The 19,358-nt window shown below is 46.0% G+C and overlaps 1 protein-coding gene across 1 annotated transcript; it reads right to left on the bottom strand.

Annotated features, from left to right (window-relative positions):
- Nucleotides 1-328: 328 nt before the first annotated feature.
- KCNK4 (potassium two pore domain channel subfamily K member 4) lies at nucleotides 329-14,496 on the bottom strand. Its single transcript, XM_058160476.1, has 7 exons — nucleotides 14,487-14,496; nucleotides 10,024-10,316; nucleotides 9,058-9,178; nucleotides 8,008-8,168; nucleotides 6,548-6,734; nucleotides 5,429-5,568; nucleotides 329-820 (listed from the first exon to the last, which is right to left on the bottom strand). Exons 2-7 carry the CDS (start codon nucleotides 10,210-10,212, stop codon nucleotides 335-337), a joined length of 1,284 nt encoding a protein of 427 aa, XP_058016459.1. The 5' UTR covers nucleotides 10,213-10,316; nucleotides 14,487-14,496; the 3' UTR covers nucleotides 329-334.
- Between the last annotated feature and the right edge of the window lie 4,862 nt (nucleotides 14,497-19,358).

Genomic DNA, 19,358 nt, shown 5'->3' on the forward strand with positions numbered 1-19,358 from the left:
ACCCGGAAGAGTGATAGACAACGGCTCATGTGCCTGGAGACAGTGGTGGGATTCAGCCCCTTCGCACCACTTCGGGAGAACCGGTTGTTAACTTTCCGAGCAGTTTGGCAAACTGGTTGTTGGAAGAAATCATTAGGGCAGAGAACCGGTACTTAAATTACTTGAATCCCACCACTGCCTGGAGAGACGACTCTGCGTGCCACTTCCATAGGTTCGCCATCATGGGTTTAGGATTTCACTTCTCCAGGAGCAGGGAGAAGAGGGGGGAGAATGGATGGATCGGCACCGTGGATCGGACAATCCCTCCGAGTTAAGCCCGGACCCACTCCTGTCTTTACACCGATTCGCCTTTGTCCCGGGTCCTGCTGAGAAGAATCAAAGGTAACCCCGGGGGCACAGCGGGATCCGTGCGGTGACGTGCCCGCGGGCACCAGCGGCGGGGCAGACGGGTGGAAGGGGGCCCTCCTTCGCTGAGCGTGTCGGAGCTCTCATCGATGAAAGCTAGATTTTCTCCCGTGTAGTCTATCGGCCGGGGGGAAATGCAGGCGTTGAGCGGAGCGGTGTTTTGTGGCGGGGGCGAGGAATGCCCCGGGCACAACATCGGGACGGAGGGCATCAGAGCCGGATGCTGCAAGAGGAAGGGAGGCGGCGGAGAAGACAGGGGGTTTTCCCCTTGTGGCAAGATGGCAGAAGGCGACAGCGGCTTCCCTTTTAAAGAAGGTACGCGTGGCAATTTGTCCGGGAATGCCACGTTCGGGACACGGAGCTGCGATGCCACGTTGCCGGTCCAGGAGGCGGCGTGCGCCGTGAGATCTCCCATCTGCGGAAAAATAGGAAAATCAAGAACCACCCAGGCCTCTGCGAACTATAATTCCCAGAATTTTCCGGGCTGGTTGTTTTAAAAAAATAAAATAAAATGAATCCTAAAAAATCTCCAGCTCAAAATGGGAAGTTCATCGCAAAAGTGAAACCGGAACCCCACAATTACATGTAGTCCTCGACTTAAGACAGTTCATTGAGCAGCCATTTCAAAGTTACAAACAGCACCGGGAAAAGGTGACTTAGGACCGTGTTTCACACTTACGACCATTGCAGCCGCCGCCCCGTGCTCATGGGATCAAAATTCAGAGGCTTAGCAACTGACTCACACTTATGACGGTGGCAGGGTCCTGGGATGACTTTTTAACAAGGCCAATGGGGAAGCCAGGTTGTTACTGTGTTACTCACTCGACAAAGCCCGGTGATTCACTTAACAGTGGCAGCCAGAAAGGTCGTAAAAAGGTGGCAACAGTCACTTAGCCAATGTCTCACTTAGCAACAAAAAGTTTGGGCTCAGTTGCGGTCATTAAGTCTCTGGGGAGACTTTGTGGTGTATGCTGACTTTATTGCATTTTTTTTACTGGATTGCTTGTTTCTAAGGGGCTGGACTAGAAGACCTCCAAGGCCCCTTCCAGCTCTATTATTCTATACTATTTTATTCTGTTCTTTTCTGTCCTATTCTTTTGTGTTATTTACTTCTTATTCTATTCTATTCTTATTTATTCTATTATTTATTTTATTATCTACTTCTTATTCTATTCTATTCTTATTTATTTTATTATCTATTTATTCTATTCTATTCTATTCTTATTTATTCTATTATTTATTTTATTATCTATTTCTTATTCTATTCTATTCTTATTCATTTTATTATCTATTTATTCTATTCTATTCTATTCTTATTTATTCTATTATTTATTTTATTATCGACTTCTTATTCTATTCTATTCTTATTCATTTTATTATCTATTTATTCTATTCTATTCTATTCTTATTTATTCTATTATTTATTTTATTATTTACTTCTTATTCTATTCTATTCTATTCTTATTTATTTTATTATCTATTTATTTTATTCTATTCTTATTTATTTTATTATTTATTTTATTATCTACTTCTTATTCTATTCTATTCTTATTTATTTTATTATTTATTTTATTATCTACTTATTCTATCCCATCCCATCCCATCCCTCTGTTCTATCCTATCCTATCCTATCCTATCCTATCCTATCCTATCCTATCCCATCCCATCCCATCCCATCCCATTCCATTCCATTCCATGTTCTAGTTTGTTCTATATTTTATATTCTATTCTATTCTACATTTTATTCTATATTCTATACTTTCTATTCTATTCTATTTTCTATTCTAAACACTGTGCTAGTTAGAAACATTCAGCTAGTCCTCAATTTACAGTCCAAGCCATCCCAAAGGGGCATACGAACAAACCGGAGCCAGCTTTTTGAGGTTCTAACCCGGTTTGTTTCTCCGCCTCCCTTTTGCCCATCCGGCGGGAGTCAGCGGGAGAGAAACAGCTTTCAATTAAGCCCGCTGATGAACGAGCGGGCGTGGGAGCAAAATTAACACCATCTGGGCTTTTTTGGAGTGGCAAAATGGCCTGGAGCCCAGCCTGCAGCCGTTAGACACATTTGTCTATGTGTCAATTCCGCAGCTAGGAAATTGCCAGCTGCCGTTTAAATTAATTCCTCCTCCTGCAATGAATTTGGGATATCAGGCATATTAGAACTAACGCTCAGGACCGTTAAGTGGGCCGAATGCAGCCATTAGAGCCGTAAACTAAGCATAAAAAACGCTAGAAAACAAAACATTTAAAAAAAAAGAAAAGAAAGGATTTGCAATTCCAATAGAAGAGAATATTTGTAGCTTGGGGATGAAAGGAGAAAGGATTTTTTTTAATGCTTTTTGAGCTTGGTTGTTTCCTTGCAGACGTTTCATGACCCAACTGGGTAATATCATCAATGCTAGAAGGGAGTGGGGATTGTGGAGATGATGATGATGATGATGATGATGATGAGGTGGAGGAGGAGGAGGAGGAGGAAGAAGAAGAAGAGGAGGAGAAATGTAGAGTGCTTGATATTCTCTGAACTTGGTTGTTTTCTTGCAGATGTTTCATGATCCAACTAGGGAACATCATCAGTGCTAGAAAGGAAGGAGGGAATGGAGGAGGAGGAGGAGGAGGAGGAGGAGGAGGAGGAGAAAGAATAATGTTGGGTTGTTTGATGCTTTTTGAGCCTGGTTGTTTCCTTGCAGACGTTTCATGACCCAACTAGGGAACGACATCAGTTCTAGTTAGCACTGATAATAATAATAATAATAATAATAATAATAATAATAATAATAATAATAATAATAATAATAATAATAATAATAATAATAATATTTTAATTTGTATACCGCCCTTCTCCCGAAGGACTCAGGGCGGTGAACAGGCAGATAAAATATAAATACACACAATAATTAAAAACATCCCTTAAAAAACTAATTTAAAATGACGTTACCAATCAAGGACCCTTCCAGATTTGCAAATTTCTATCTTTCCGTTCTTTTTCCCCAATATATATATATTTTTAAATAGCGGTGGGTAGGGAAAAGCGAGGTCAGAATTTTGCTGAATTTGGCTGGAGTTTTTTGCTGGGGAACTCTGCACATTTTAACGCCGCAAAAAAAAAAAAAGCTTCCATCGTCTTAATGAAACTATTGACTTAATAAACATTTGAGAGACACGGAGGTCGGTCGGTTTGTTCCCCTTCGATGGCCAAATGCAATTGACTTCTTCTGGGAGTTGGTTTTTCCAATTTTCCCGGATTAAAATGGAAAGGCTTTAATGTGGTCTTTGGAAACTGCCTTCGAGTTTTGTAAGGAGTTTTATGATCCTCCTGAAGGCCTCGTCTTTTGGGAGTGCAATCTTGGGGCCGATCCCAGACAAATTTCGAAACGGAGCTACTTTTCGGCCTTAGAAAGATTCACCTTTCCCGGGACCGGGGAAAAAAAAAAAAGATTAGACTGGATGGAGAAATCTGCTTGGTTTACATTGGCTAAAATTTCCTGACCCAACTAGGTGACATCATCGGTGTTAAGACTGACGAGCACTGATGATGTTACTTAGTTGGGTCATGACACGTCTGCAAGAAAACAACCAGGCCCAGAGAGTACCACAATTCTCCTCCTTCCCCCTTCTAGCACTGATGATGTTACCTAGTTGGGTCATGAAACGTCTGCAAGAAAACAACCAGGCTCAGATAGCACCAAGGACACTGCAATTCTCCTCCTTCCCCCTTCTAGCACTGATAATATTACTGTTGTGTCTGCGCCCCCACCACCCACAAGCCGGGCCTCCTGCCAGAAAGTGATTTGGAAAGTGAGGGGGAAGGGCTATCAGGACTTACCTCTGGAGCACCGGCTTCCCTGGCTCAGCTCCAGGAGCCAGAGGCAGGCCAGGTGGAGGAGATAATGAGGCCTCCGCCCCCTGACTCTTTCCCCCCCCAGGCCACGCCTCCAGACCCAGCTGATGGCAATCAGGCCTGGCTGGACCCTAGGTTTCGTAGGCAGGAGAGGCAGGAACAACAGAAGCAGGGGTGGGGCAGGCCCAGGAAGTGCTGAGTCATGGAGCCACACCCCACAGGGTATAAAAGCAGCAAGGGCTGCTATACCTCTTCGTGGCAAACAAATCAACTGCTTAACTAGAGCTGAAGTACTGTTTGTTCCTGGTTGACTCATCGGCATTAAGAGAGATAACAGAGACACTTGGCAGACGCTCGCTAGTTTGCTGCCAGAGCTGATAGTGCCGGCTAATTAAGTCATCGCTTGGACGGAGGCGAGGGGGACAGAACAAATACCTAGCTCGGTCATGAAACGTCTGCAAGAAAACAACCCAGCTTTTTCTGATCTAGGCTTCCCGAGAAAGCATACATCACAATCCTAGTCCCCAAAACCTCTTTTATTGAGACGGCTGTGAATTATGGTCATTCGCAGCCCGTCATGATTCACAAACAATCTGTGAAGATTTTGACAGATGTCTGCTCCAGTTGACACAGTCGTTCAGGAGCACAGAGTCAAACGGAGCTTCTCAGCGCTCGAATTGACTATATGAACTAATTGCTTCCTCCAAAGGCTCACGTCCGTTTGCTCCTCCTTTAAGTCTTGTGGGAATGGCCAATCATCTCCAAGCCTTACTCCCGAGTCGCCCTTTCGTTTCTTTAATCGTTTTTGCTTTCTGGCAGCTCTGCGCACGCTGGGAACAGGCTCACACTGTTCTTCTGCCTCGCTGATATCAGATTCCGGAGGCAGCACATAACTCCCAGATGGCCCTGGCTCCCTCTCTGCCTCAGACGCAGAGCCCTCGTCCGAACCTTCCCCAGACTCCAGGATTGGCCCATGTTCCTCCCTAACCTCCTCACTGTCTAAATCTTTGCTGACCGCTGGAGGGTCACAACACAAGCACAGAGACACCAAAGGAGTCCACATTATTCCTCCTCAGTCCGCCCTTTTGCTGAAAATTTGGGGGGTAGGGGATCATTTTCAACACAGGCAGGCTGAAACTTTTCGATAACTGAGGGGTGGGTGAGGATTGTTTGTGGCATGCTCACCTCAGCTCTCGTGCGTCGGGACAAAGCCCGCAACCAGTTGCCGATCATGGTCAGAATGGAAGCGAAGTAGGCCAATCCCAGGAGAATCCAGACAATCACCAGCGGTTGGTACCAGAAATAAGTGCTGCTTCCCGTCGCACCTGGCAGGTAGAATGCAGTGGGAGCTGGAGGCTCGCAACCTTTGCCCAACCCGCCAGAAGGGGTCCATCTGCAATCCAAACTGCAACTCCCAGCATCCATCCATCCATCCATCCTTCCTTCCTTCCTTCCTTCCCTCCCTCCCTCCCTCCCTCCCTCCCTCTTCTGATTCTCATTCTCATTTCCTTCCTTCCTTCCCTCCTTCCTTCTTTTTATTCCCATTTCCTTCCTTCCTTCTTCTCCTTCTCCTTCTCATTTCCTTCCTTCCTTCCCTTCTCCTTCCCATTTCCTTCCTTCTTCTTCCTCATTCTCATTTCCTCCCTCCCTCCCTCTCTTCCTCCCACCTTCCTTCCTTCCCTCCCTCCCTCCCTCCTTCCTTCTTCTCATTCCTTCCTTCTTTCCTTCCTCCCTCCCTCCCTCTCTTCCTCTCTCCTTCCTTCCTTCCTTCCTTCTTCTTTCTCATTCTCATTTCCTTCCTTCCTTCCTCTCATTTTCATTTCCTCCCTCCCTCTCTTCCTATCACCTTCCTTTCTTTCTTCCTTCCTTCTTCTCATTCCCATTTCCTTCCTTCTTTCCTTCCTTCCTCCCTCCCCCTCGTCCTCTCTCCTTCCTTCTTTCCTTCCTTCCTCCCTCCTTCTCATCCACTCTCCTTCCTTCCTTCCTTCCCTCCCTCTCTCCTTCCTTCCTTCTTCTCATTCCCATTTCCTTCCTTCTTTCCTTCCTTCCTCCCTCCCTCTCATCCTCTCTCCTTCCTTCCTTTCTTCCCTCCCTCTCTCCTTCCTTCTTCTTTCTCATCCTCATTTCCTTCCTCCCTCCCTCTCTTCCTCTCACCTTCCTTCCTTCCTTCCTTCCCTCCCTCCCTCCCTCCCTCTCTCCTTCCTTCCTCCCTTCCTCCATCCCTCCCTCCCTTCCCAAAGGAATCCCTGGAGCCCACCTGGCCCGCTTTGCCAAACAATGCCCATTTCTCCTCCGGGGGCTCACCTGCCACGTAGTCCCCAAAGCCCACCGTGGTCAAGGTGATGACCACAAAGTAGATGCTCTCCAGGAGGGTCCAGCCTTCCACGTGTTGGAAAATGAGCGTGGGCAACGAGACGAAGAGCAGGCAGCCGATCAGGATGAAAAGCACGGCCGAAAGGACTCGGACGATGGTGGGGCTGACTTGCCATTTCTGCGGCGGAGAAAAGAAAAAAAACAAAAACCCAGAAAAGAGATGCAGCACCTAGAGAGGCAGTCCTCCACATACGACCGTTTGTTTATAGTGACCAAAGTGACAACGGCGTTGAAAAAAGTGACCGACGACCATTCTTCACCCTTACGGCCGTCGCAGCAGCTTGGTCCACTGGTTCGTATTTATGACGGTCGCAGTGCCCCGGGGTCACGTGATCCCCTTTTGCGACCTTCTGACAAGCCAAGTCAACGGGGGTGGGGAAGCCAGATTCACTTAACAACCTAATTTAACCGCTGCAGTGAGTCACTTAATAACCGAATAACAGAGTTGGAAGGGACCTTGGAGGTCTTCTAGTCCAACCCCCTGCCCAGGCAGGAAACCCTACACAATTTCAGATAAATGGCTATCCAACATTTTCTTAAAAATTTCCAGTGTTGGAGCATTCACAACTTCTGCAGGCAAATTGTTCCACTGATTAATTGTTCTCACAGTCAGGAAATTTCTCCTTAGTTCTAGGTTGCTTCTCTCCTCGATTAGTTTCCACCCATTGCTTCTTCTCCTGCCTTCAGGTGCTTTGGAGAATAGCTTGACTCCCTCTTCTTTGGGGCAGCCCCTGAGATATTGGAAGACTGCTATCATGTCTCCCCTAGTCCTTCTTTTCATTAAACTAGACCTACCCAATTCCTGCAACCATTCTTCATATGTTTTATCCTTTTAAAAAATATAATTGCTACCAACCTGCCTTTCATTGAGGACCTGTATACTGCACGAATCAAGAAGAGGGCCGTGAAAATATTTGCAGATCCCTCGCATCCTGGACATAAACTGTTTCAACTCCTACCCTCAAAACGACGCTATAGAGCACTGCACACCAGAACAACTAGACACAAGAACAGTTTTTTCCCGAAGGCCATCACTCTGCTAAACAAATAATTCCATCAACACTGTCAAACTATTTACTGAATCTGCACTACTATTAATCTTCTCATAGTTCCCATCACCAATCTCTTTCCACTTATGACTGTATGACTATAACTTGTTGCTGGCAATCCTTATGATTTATATTGATATATTGACCATCAATTGTGTTGTAAATGTTGTACCTTGATGAACGTATCTTTTCTTTTATGTACACTGAGAGCATATGCACCAAGACAAATTCCTTGTGTGTCCAATCACACTTGGCCAATAAAATTCTATTCTATTCTATTCTATTAATGAGTTGCTATTGAAAACGGGCCATTCCTGGAAGAGAAACGTAAACAGAACTCACCAGGAAAATATCTTCCACTTTTCCGATGCCTTTCCTGAGAGAAGATCCCAGTTGATCTCCAACCCCGGCAAGCAGCATCCCAAAAAGAGGAATTCCCACCAGGGCGTAAAAAATGCAGAAAAGCTGGCCGTATCTGGTCTTGGGAGAGATATTCCCAAACCCTGTTGGACCCACGGGAGAGAAAAGCAGAAAGGTTAGGAAAAAAAAAAAAAAGAATGACAGAATGGAGCCTCCAGCTTCAGTGGCAGTCTACCTCAAACTATTTACTTTTTTGGGGGTGGGGTGGGGTCACCGTTCCAAAGAAGCAATCACTGCCTTTGGAACCGATCAAAATGGCTTGATGTATTCATGCCATATAAAGCGATACTCTACTGGGGGAATTTTTCCAGGCAGGCCTCGAATTAGAACTGTCACTAAACGAACAGTCCTCGAGTTCGTTTAGCGATCGTCCCCGGTTTACAACGGCGCTGGAAAATGTAGGACCGGTCCTCGCCGTTAACGCAACGGTTGCCCGAATTCCCACGGTCAGGGTCTTATCAAAATTTTGCTGCTTGGCAACTGGCGTGTTACTTATGACAGCTGCTTGGAATCCCACCATCATCATTTTTTGATCTCGCTATCCGGCTTCGGGACAAGGGAAGTCACTGGAGGAAAAGCTAGATTCGCTTAATTTATTTATTATTTATTTATTTATTTATTTATTTATTAAGTTTATATACCGCCCTTCTCCCGAAGGACTCAGGGCGGTTTTTACAGCCAAATAAAAACTTTACACAAAAATTAAAAGCATATTTAAAAATCGAATTCAATTAAGGCCAGAACAAAATTTAAAACTATAATAAAACCATAATAAAACCCAAGTTAAAATTACATTAAGCCAGCCCTGCGCGATAAAACATGTGTGCAAGTTTGTTGAACTTGTTCCATCCCACAATTAGACCCATTGCACAGACCGGGAAACTGAGGCCACCCATCCATCAAACACCCTCACACACACGCCCAGCGTGTTTACGCAACCAGCCAAAACTTTCCATCCACCCCCTTGGGTACCAATGGTAGTGATGACGGTGCCGGCGAAGAAAAATGCGCTGTCCATATCCCAGCGAGAGGTGTTGGCGCTGCTACTGTTGACCGCTGGATCCACACCGGCCCCCGTCGCCTCGTTTACTTGCTAGGAAGACGGACGTAAAAAGGAATTACGGATGCTTTCTAGTGCGAACATCCCAGCAATGCTACGTAACTCAGTTGTTTTCTGCCGCCAAGTTTCCCCCACCCTTCTCCCCGGCAAAGTCCTACAGTTCAATCAACAGGTGGTGGGTTTCCTGGTGGTGCCCCATCCAACAATTACGCCGGTCAAATTTTACATTTTGAGCTCAGCCAAGGTTGGGGAGGATAATACAGGTAGTTCTTGACTTACGAACATTTGTTTAATGACTGTTTGAAGTTACGAAGGCACTGAAAAGAGAAGTGAGGGACTGTCTGTATAATAACCCAAGTGTGTGGGGTGTGTGTGTCTTGCTGATGATTCCCTGGCTGGGGGATTCTGGGAGTTGAAGTCCATCCACCTGGAAGCTTCTAAGGTTGAGAAACACTGATGTAGAGGCTGGGGGATTCTGGGAGCTGAAGTCCACCCATTTAAAAATGGCAAAGATTGAGAAAAATTCTAATCTATAGGCTGGGGGATTCTGGGAGTTGAAATCCATCCACCTGGGAGTTTCTAAGGTTGAGAAACAAGGTGGAGAATTCTGGGAGTTGAAGTCCATCCACCTGGAAGTTTCTAAGGTTGAGAAACCCTGACCTAGAGGCTGGGGGATTCTGGGACTTGACGTTCCCCCCAGCTAAAAAATGGCTGAGCGGTTGAGAAAAACGCTGATCGACAGGCTAGGGGAATCCTGGGAGTTGAAGTCCGCCCATCTACAAATGGCAAAGGGCGAGTGATCTACAAGATGGGGAATTCTGGGAGTTGAAGTCCGCCCATCTGAAAAGCAACCCACTTGCCCTCCCTCCCCCCCTTACCTGGATCAGCTCCTCCAGGTCTTCCACCGCCACGCACTCGTGGGCCTTCAGGAAGTGCTCCAGGTAAGCCTGGATCTTCACCTGTTGGAGAGCTTCGTGGGGCTGCTCGAGGAGTCGGAAGACGACAGCCCCCATCACCAGGTAAAGCGCGACGATGGAGACCAGGGCCAAAACCGTCGTCCGGCGCATCACCGTACCGGCTTCCGCGGGCGGCTGGCCCAAGATGGAGTCCTTGGAGACGTAGCAGACTATGGGCAGAGAGCCATGGAGGTCAACGGCTGGCGGATAACTCACTGCCAGAGGATGGGCAAAGAAGACGGGGTAAGCAGGACTGGCAACAAGACCCCCCCAACACACAAAAGGCTGGCTTTGGCCGAAAAGCAAAGCCACCGGTCTCGAAAAAGGACGAATCTGGGCTGCACGGAGCTTCCCTGTCCAGGAGCAGTCTACCTTCAAAACTCAAAAGAGGGCAGAAAATGGGGGCAACCTGGCTGCTCTTTTTTTGAGTTCTTTCTTGGTTGTAATTCTTCCTCTCTCTTTCGCTCAGGAGCGCGAGCCACGCGGTTTGCTAACGGAAACAGCATTTATCCATCCATCCATCCATCCATCCATCCATCCATCCATCCGAATAGAATTGGAAGGGACCTTGGAGGTCTTCTAGTCCAACCCCCTAGATCCATGCCGCTCTAGCTGAGAAATTGGGTTTAGAGGACAAAGTGGGTTTTGTGTTTTGAGAACAGCTTCCTGTGCTTTCTCTTTGAGCCTGAAAAAATATTCCTTTCCAGCTGTGGATCCCGAACTCTTCGTACCAGTTACCCCCCCATGGACAATCAGAAAAGCCAGGACCCCCACCCCAAAACAGTAAGTAAGTAGTCCTCAACTTACAACCAGAATTGGGATCAGAATTTCCGTTGCTAAGTAAGGCGACTGTGAAGCGAGTTCCCCCCCCAAATTTAACCAATTTTGCCTCAGCCGTTAAACGAACCACTGCTGTTGTTAAGTGAATCAGATAGTCATTAAGTGAACCCAGATTCCCCCCGTCCCCTTTGACCTTCCTTGTCAAAGGCTGCAAAATGGCGATCCCATGAGCCCGGCACGCTGCAACGGTCGTAAATATGAGTCATTGGACACATAATTCTGATCACGTGACCCTAGAGATGCTACCATGGTCATAAGGGTGAAAAATGGTCGTAATAAGTCACTATTTCCAGGGCTGTTGTAACTTCGAATGGGTTACACATGGAACCTCCATCCGATGAGGATATAATAATAATAATAATAATAACAGAGTTGGAAGGGACCTTGGAGGCCTTCTAGTCCAACCCCTGGAAAATGTTAGATTGTGCTGAGATGGGGAGACGGACTTTAAAAATTAAAGATACACAGAATATTACTTGATATGGAATAGATTTCATGAGTGGTTAGATAATAAGAGGTAGAAATTAGACGAAGAAAGTTTATTGCTACGCATGAATTAAACATGAAGATGGTTTAGAACTATAAATATGCCAATATATTTAACAGAATTATAAGAAAGCTAATAGAATAAGAAATTTAGCCAAAACTATTCGGTTACGTCATTACTATTGTGACCAGTGTAAGTGCTCATATATTTTTTTTTTACTGTTTCTTCTTTGTCTTTTCTTTGGTAAATGTTATACCCCGACAATTCGCTGTATCCAAAATATTTATGAATTATTTTTTTTTAAACGGTCACTAAATGAATGGTTGTAAGTCGAGAACTACCTGTTTATCACCCCACCAATGTCTCCTTACTGCCAAATCGGTGCTGGTGCGGAGTTCAAGAATTAAAGCAAAGAATAATTTTTCTGGCAACGGTTCACCGCCGTTGCCAACAGCCAGGAGAATTTTGGGGCAAGCTGCCAGACCTCCACCCCACCCCAAACCAAAGCCCAGCTCCGATCAACCGAAGAGGATGTAATTAAACGCCACCCGCTCTTTCTCGCTGGCTCCCGATGAGTGAATTAAAAATATTCCTGAGTCTCTCTTTGGGTGAGCTGGTGATCCTAAACCCAGGGGCCGGTGCCTGGACCATGCGGAGGATGGCAGCCTGGCGGGTCTCCAAGCCAAAAGAAAAAAAACTTGGCTCCCCAAGCCTCAAAATGGGCTTCAGCGCAGCCAGCTTCTGGATCAGACAGAACGCTTCGGCCGGAAGGGAAGTGCTGCTGAGAACGGGCAGCCGGAAAGAGGGACGCTGAATTGTCAATCAAATCAAAGCTTTTAGACCAGCGTAAGAAAGATAAAATGCAAAGCGTGAATAATTTCAAAAGACAAATATCTGAAATACACCGTTAAAAAATCTCTCTCTCTTTCTCTCTCCATCCATCCCTCCATCTGTTTATCCCTCCCTCCCTCCCTCCCTCCATCCATCCGTCCATGTCTCTGTCTCTTTTCCTTCCTTCCTTTTCCTTCCTTCCTTCCTTCCTCTTTCTTTCTTCCTTCCTTTTCTTTTTCTTTCTCTCTATCTTTCTTTCTTTCCTTTTCTTTCTTTCTCTCTTTCCTTTCTTCTTTCCTTTTTTTCTTTCTTTCTCTTTTTCTTCTTCCTTCCTTCCTTTTTTCTTTTCCTTTTCCTTTCTCTCTCTCTCTCTTTCTATCCATCCCTCCATCTTTCTCTCCCTCCCTCCCTCCATCCCTCCCTCCATGTCTCTCTCTCTCTTTTTTTCTTTTCTTTTTTTTTCTTTCTTTATCTTTCTTTCCTTTTCTTTCTTCCTATCTCTCTTTCCTTCCTTCCTTCCTTCCTTCCTTCCTTCCTTCCTTCCTTCCTTCCTTCCTTCCTTCCTTTTCTTTTTTCTTTCTCTTCCTTCCTTTTTTCTTTTTCTTTTCCTTTTCTCTCTCTCTCTCTCTTTCTGTTTCTATCCATCTCTCCATCGTTTTTAAAATTATCGATTGCGTTCCACCTTTCTTATGCTGGTGTATGTCTTTCACAAAGATTTTATCTGATTTAAACTGGAAACTGATTTAAACTGATTTAAACTGGAAACCTGCGAGGTCGTCTCTGCGAGGCGCGAAGCAGCGTTCTGTGTGAGCCGAAAGCTTGCTCAGTTGGGTCTCACGGACCTGATACAGCCTTGGGATCATTGCTCTTTTCTGTTCCAACAGCATTTCTGTTCAGAGCCCCTAACTTTGACCCCCAGTCAGTGACACCAATTTCCACAAGCAAGAGGCATGCCCGGCTGTTCACCTGCTCCCCTCTTGTGCCATCCTGGCTCTCTGTGCCCTCCGTTTGCACACCAATAAATTCTGCACTTTTTTATTACTTCAGTCGTATGCACGCTCATGCACACCTATTTCTCTCCCAGCCATGGGCCACTCGGATCGTCTTGGGGGGGTCTCGGGATTGGCCGGCATTGGGCGACAGCCAGTTCAAATTTGCCCTCAGGATGAGTTTGACCCAATCATCCCCTCTTGGCCCAGCCTACCTCGCAGACTTGTCGTTATCTATCATCTGCACCTCTATAACTATCTGGTTCGGTTCTGCAACCCAACAAGACCGACACAGACTTCAGAGGATCATTAGAACCGCAGGAAAAACAATGGCTACTAACCTGCCTTCCATGGAGGACCTATATACTGCATGAGTCAGAAAGACGGCTTTGAAAATATTCACAGACCCCTCACATCCTGGACATAAACTGTTTCAACTCCTACCCTCAAAACGACACTATAGAGCACTGCACACCAGAACAACTAGACACAAGAAGAGTTTTTTCCCAAATGCCATCACTCTGCTAAACAAATAATTCCCTCAACACTGTCAAACTATTCACTAAGTCTGCACTACTATTAATCTTCTCATCGTTCTCTCACTTATGACTGTATGACTATAATTTTGTTGTTTGTATCCTTACGATTTATATTGATATTGTTTCCTGATTGCTTATTTGTAACCTATGACTATCATTAAGTGTTGTACCTTAGGATTCTTGATGATCTTTTCTTTTATGTACACTGAGAGCATCTGCACCAAAGACAAATTCCTTGTGTGTCCAATCACACTTGGCCAATAAAAAAAATTCTATTCTATTCTATTCTATTCTATTCTATTCTATTCTATTCTATTCTATTCTATTCTATTCTATTCTATTCCATAGGGGAAATTCGCAGGATGAAGTTTTCACATATTTCTAGAGACAAGGCCAATTTCCTTGGAAATGCAGGTGAGGGGGTGTGTGGACATTAAAATAAACATTCTAAACTCAAAACAAAGACAACATTATAGACCGTTTCACACCGACATACCGGCTCAGCCTGTTTTACACTTTAATCCTTCTCGTGTGCTTTTCAAGCCTCCCCACAAGCTTGCACTAACTTCACCAGGCGTGCAAAGCAAAGGTTTTTGATTTCAAACTCATTAACACACTTACAAACAGTGGGTGGGTGGGGGTTTGTCTCCTTTGAGGGCTGCCTGACTTTAAAAAAAACAACCCAAAATATTTACTTACAGATCCTGGTTCTTTCTCGGATTCTTCCCCTTATCCTGCTGTGTGTGTGTGTGTGTGCCCGCCCCCAAATTGTGTTAACGCACACACTGCCTCTTTGTGACCCAGAACCAAGATGCCATGTGCTCTGGGATTGGCACGCCAATTATTCTCCTTTCACCCTCACCTGTGTGTTTCTTGCTCCCAGCCCACTTCTGCATGCACACGAATCCACACAGGTGTGCTGCCCTATCCTGTCTTACACACACACACACACATACACACACAAATACAAGCCGGATCACGCACACCCTCGCTTCCCAAACCCCTCAAGCAATTTCAGCCTGCAAGCCCCCTCACCCTCTGTCACTCGCCCCAGGTGTGCACACCTGCCCAGCCTCCCGCCCCTCCCAAACCTCCTTGGGCTACCCCCCCTCCCCTCAAAAAAGAGAGAATAGAAAACCCCCCACACACAATAACAACAAATGAGCAACACACTCACCTGGGTGGGGGGGGGAAACACGACAAGAGACTGTGTGGGTGAGGGATGAATGCTTTTCGCACATTTAATGCTGTTTCACCATCTAATAGTCTGGGGTTCCTAACTCCTTTTGCCCCCACCCCGCAAGATCACACTGGAGCCCCCTTTCCAAAGAGCCCTGGGAGGGGGTAGTGATGCCTAGAGGGTGGGGAGGGGCGGTGGGGAAAGCCCAGGCAGGCAACCTCCCTTCCTTTTGGATGTACTCACTCGCTCGCTTCGGATGCAGTAGCTCCAGGTTTGGATGGATGGATGGATGGATGGATGGTCTCGCTGGCCTCAGGTGGGGGAGCCTCCTTTATCTGCCTTCGCCCGCCCCCCCTTCCCCTTCGACAGGGACCGTCTCACCCATCACCCCCAGCCTGGCCAGCCCCCAGATCCAGCCCCACCGGGTGGAGGCGAGCGAGGCGTTGTGGGTTAACTCTTTGGGCGACGCCGAGCCAGCAATGACATGGGGAAAACAAAAAAGAGTCAGCAGAAAGCCACACAACTACACAATGGACGGACCATGTATTTTTTTTCCCCCCAAGGGGTTTTCTCAGCCCCTTCCTCAACCAAAGACTTGGGATAAGGTGGGGAGGTTTTTTTTGGAGTCAGGGAAGGGAGAGTAGGGAAATAGCATCTTGGGTAGCAGCGGGATTTTGCAGGGAGAACACGGGTGTGGAGCAAGGGATGCCCACAAGCTCTGGAAGGTGGGGGGGTTTGTTGTTGATTGGGGGTGAGGGGTTTGCAGGAAAGCCCAGGAAGGTGGGCGAAGCACAGAGATGCCAGGGGATGGGGCTGAAAGGGCCGGTCCGTCTCTGAACCCCAGAAAAAGGCAGCCTGAATCCAGCTATTTAAAAGCCACCCTTTGCCAACAAAAAAAAAAAAACAATGAGAAGGACACAGCATCCGTTCACACAACTGCTTCGTTCTGTTGGAGGGGTGGACTTCTAAGGGAGCTGGATTTGCGTAAAATGCAGAGAGAGAAAGAGGGGTGGGGGAGGGAAAAGAGAGAGGGAAGAAAGGAAGAGAAAGGAAGAGAAAAAGAAGGAAGGAGGGAGGAAAAACAAAGGGAGGGAGGGAAGAAAGGAAAGGAAGGAAGGAAGGAAGGAAGGAAGGAAAAACAAGGGAAGGATTTTGCAGAAGAGGGAAAGAGGGAGGGAAGAAAGGAAAGAAAGAAAAGAGAGAGAGAGGAAGGAAGGAAGGAAGGAAAAACAAGGGAAGGAGGGAAGAAAGGAAGAAAGGAAGAAAGGAAGAAAGGAAAGAAAGAGAGAGAGGAAGAGAGGGAGGAGGAAGGAAGGTGAGAGGAAGAGGGAGGAAGGAAGGAAGGGATGGGGATGAGAAGAGGAAGGAGGAAGGAAATGAGAATGAGAAGGAAGGAAGGAAGGAATGGAAATGAGAAGAAGGAAGGAAGGAAGGAAGGAAGGAAGGAAGGAAGGAAGAAAGAAAGAAAAAAAGAAGACAGGCAGGCAGGCAGGCAGGAGTTAAAGGGGAAGGAGGGAAGAAAGGAAAGAAAAGAAAGAGAGGAAGGAGGAGAGAGGGGGGGGGGGAAGGAAGGTGAGAGGAAGAGAGGGAGGAAGGAAGGAAGGGGATGGGGATGAGAAGAGGGAAGGGAGGAAGGAAATGAGAATGAGAAGGAAGGAAGGAAGGGAATGGAAATGAGAAGAAAGGAAGGAAGGAAGGAAGGAAGGAAGGAAGGAAGGAAGGAAGGAAGGAAGAAAGGAAAAAAGAAGACAGGCAGGCAGGCAGGCAGGAGTTAATGGGGAAGGAAGGAGGAAAAGGAAAGAAAAAAGAAAAGCAGAGGAAGGAAGAGAAAAAGAGAGGGAAGGAAAGAAAAGAGAATTGGAAAGACAAAGAGAAGAGAAGATGAAGAGAAGGGAACCCCAAATCTTTTTTTTCCCCCGCCATTAGTGGCTTGAAAGAAAACAAAAACAAGAATAATGAATTTGAAAACTCACAAAACAGCCTGACTGACTTGGCTGTTCAACCATGCTGGCATCCTGGCAGAGTTTCCCGGACGATGTGGGCAAAAGAGATGACATAACCTGTCGGGAAGTTTCTCCTTTTTTTTAAATTTCCCAAATCTTTTCCTTAAGCTAGTCTGCCAAGTCCCAACTGCACCAGACTATCCTGCCTTGTGAAAGTCCAGGCGGCCCCGGAGCCGTTTAAATAGAAATCAAGGAATGGATGAACAGCCAGGTTCGTTCGGCGGAGCGAAAAAGCCAACTTGCGTTACCCCAAAACAGGTGTGGTTCCTGCCCTGAGAAACTTACAACCGCATGCTTTGATCCAGGAGTAGCAAGGATGGGGTTGGCGCAACTCTCGGACTTTCCGCCGAGAGCTGAAGACCTATTTGTTTGTTCGTGCAGGACTGGCATAGGATTTTAATAGGATTTTAATTAGTTTTCATGTTTTAACATTTTAAAATTTGGGGTTTTATTCTAAATGTTTTAATTCGGCCATTTGTATAATAAGTTTTTTAAATTATGGTTTTATGTGTATATTGCTGTTGTTTTTTATTATGGCTGTAAACCGCCCTGAGTCCTTCGGGAGAAGGGCGGTATAAAAATTTAATAAATAAATAAATAAACTGTTAAGGGGGGGGTCTGGTTTGGTTTCAAACTACGTCTCCCCAAAATTTGGGGGCTCCCCAAAGAAGCCTCCCCCAAACTCCGGAGGAATTTAACAATTCCCCCTAGACACATGCATACCAGTGTCATCCAGTCATTGACATCTCTTGGCAACCCCATTGCTAGATTTTTCTCCCAGTCGGGATTCCCAATCCATCCATCACTACCTATAACGATACAAAATTGGGAGTTACCCTCTCTGCAAACAGCCCTGCGGGGTAGGCCATTCGAATCCCAGGCCCACGAGAAGAAACAATTTGACATCACTGGGGTTGGCTGGCCCGCCCGCACGCCTGCCTCTTTAAGCTTTGAGCCAATCTTATTCAAATGTCGCTGAATCAATTAAAATGCAGACCGGCTCCTTGACTTGAGAGAGAAAAAGCGATTTTTTTTTTCAAGCTGATATGCCGGTTTAATGCTAATAAAATTCTAATAAAGGTAATGAAAATCAAGCAAAAAATAAATAAATAATCTAAGCAGGGTTAAGCAAACCGATGCAGATCAAACCTAGTTAGTGCAAAATGGGGCTGCGGCAAAACTTGGCTGCAAGTTGCAAAAGCCAAGATTGTAAGGTATGAATTCAACTACGGTTCCATCGTGGCTACAACTCGACCGCGTCCAGCTGTTCAGTGCAACGTGGTAAACGCGGAGCGTAAACGGACCTGCACCGATGTGTTGATAACAGATCAAAAAAACCTGTTCAAAGTAAAGCCTCTGATTCATACACAGGGTGCTAGTCCACATTGAGGGCAGTAAATATGGCAGAGGCGCAGAATAATAGTCATCGAAGGAGCCAAAAGTTTACTGTTTACTTACTTTAAACCTCTAGCGCTATGCAGGACACTAGTCCACATTGAGGGCAACAAATATGGTGGGGCTGCGGAGTTTACTGTTTGATCGATCCATCAGGCATCAATCAAAGATGGGAAGCAATTCGTGTCATCCTGAAGTTTTAAAAAAAGGCAGGCCGAAGAATTCTTCAAATCTGGTTTGGTCCAACAGATCCAGACCATGAATTATCCCACCCGAACTTCAGAGGGTACAAATTCGGTGTCCCCCACGCAGAGTTTTCAACGGCCTGTTGGCCAGCTTTGATTTCATTCCAAAAGTGATGGTTGAACTGCTTCTTAAATTTGATTATATAAATCTTCCTCTTGTCTTTATTTCGTAACGGTTTCCTGATGCTATAAGGTTGCAAGTTGCAATTTAGCTGGATTGGGGTTACTCAACCTTGGTCGACTTCAACTCCCAGAACTCCCCAGCCAGCGTCCTTGGAGATGGGTGGACTTCAACTCCCAGAATTCCCTACCTACCACCCTTTTAAGATGGGTGGACTTTGACTCCCAGAATTCCCCAGCCAGTTTTAAGATGGGCGGTCTTCAATTCCCAAGCCAGTTTTAAGAAGGGTGGATTTCAACTCCCAGAATTCCTTGACCTGTATGCTTGAAGATGGGTGGACTTCAACTCCCAGAATTCCCCAGCCAGTTTTAAGTTGGGCGGACTTCAATTCTCAGAATTCCTGTCTGTATGCTTGAAGACGGGTGGATTTCAATTCCCAAATTCCTCGGTCTGTATACCTGAAGATGGGTGGACTTCCACTCCCAGAATTCCCTAACCAGCATGGTTCTAAGTCACTATCTTCAGTGCCATTCTAACTTTGATCGGCCAATAAATGAATGGTTGTAAGTCAAAGAATACTGGAAATTTTGCTTCTTTTATGTACACACCAAAGACAAATTCCTTGTG

Source organism: Ahaetulla prasina, chromosome 17, assembly GCF_028640845.1.
Source record: "Ahaetulla prasina isolate Xishuangbanna chromosome 17, ASM2864084v1, whole genome shotgun sequence".
NCBI classification, from domain to species: Eukaryota; Metazoa; Chordata; class Lepidosauria; order Squamata; family Colubridae; genus Ahaetulla; species Ahaetulla prasina.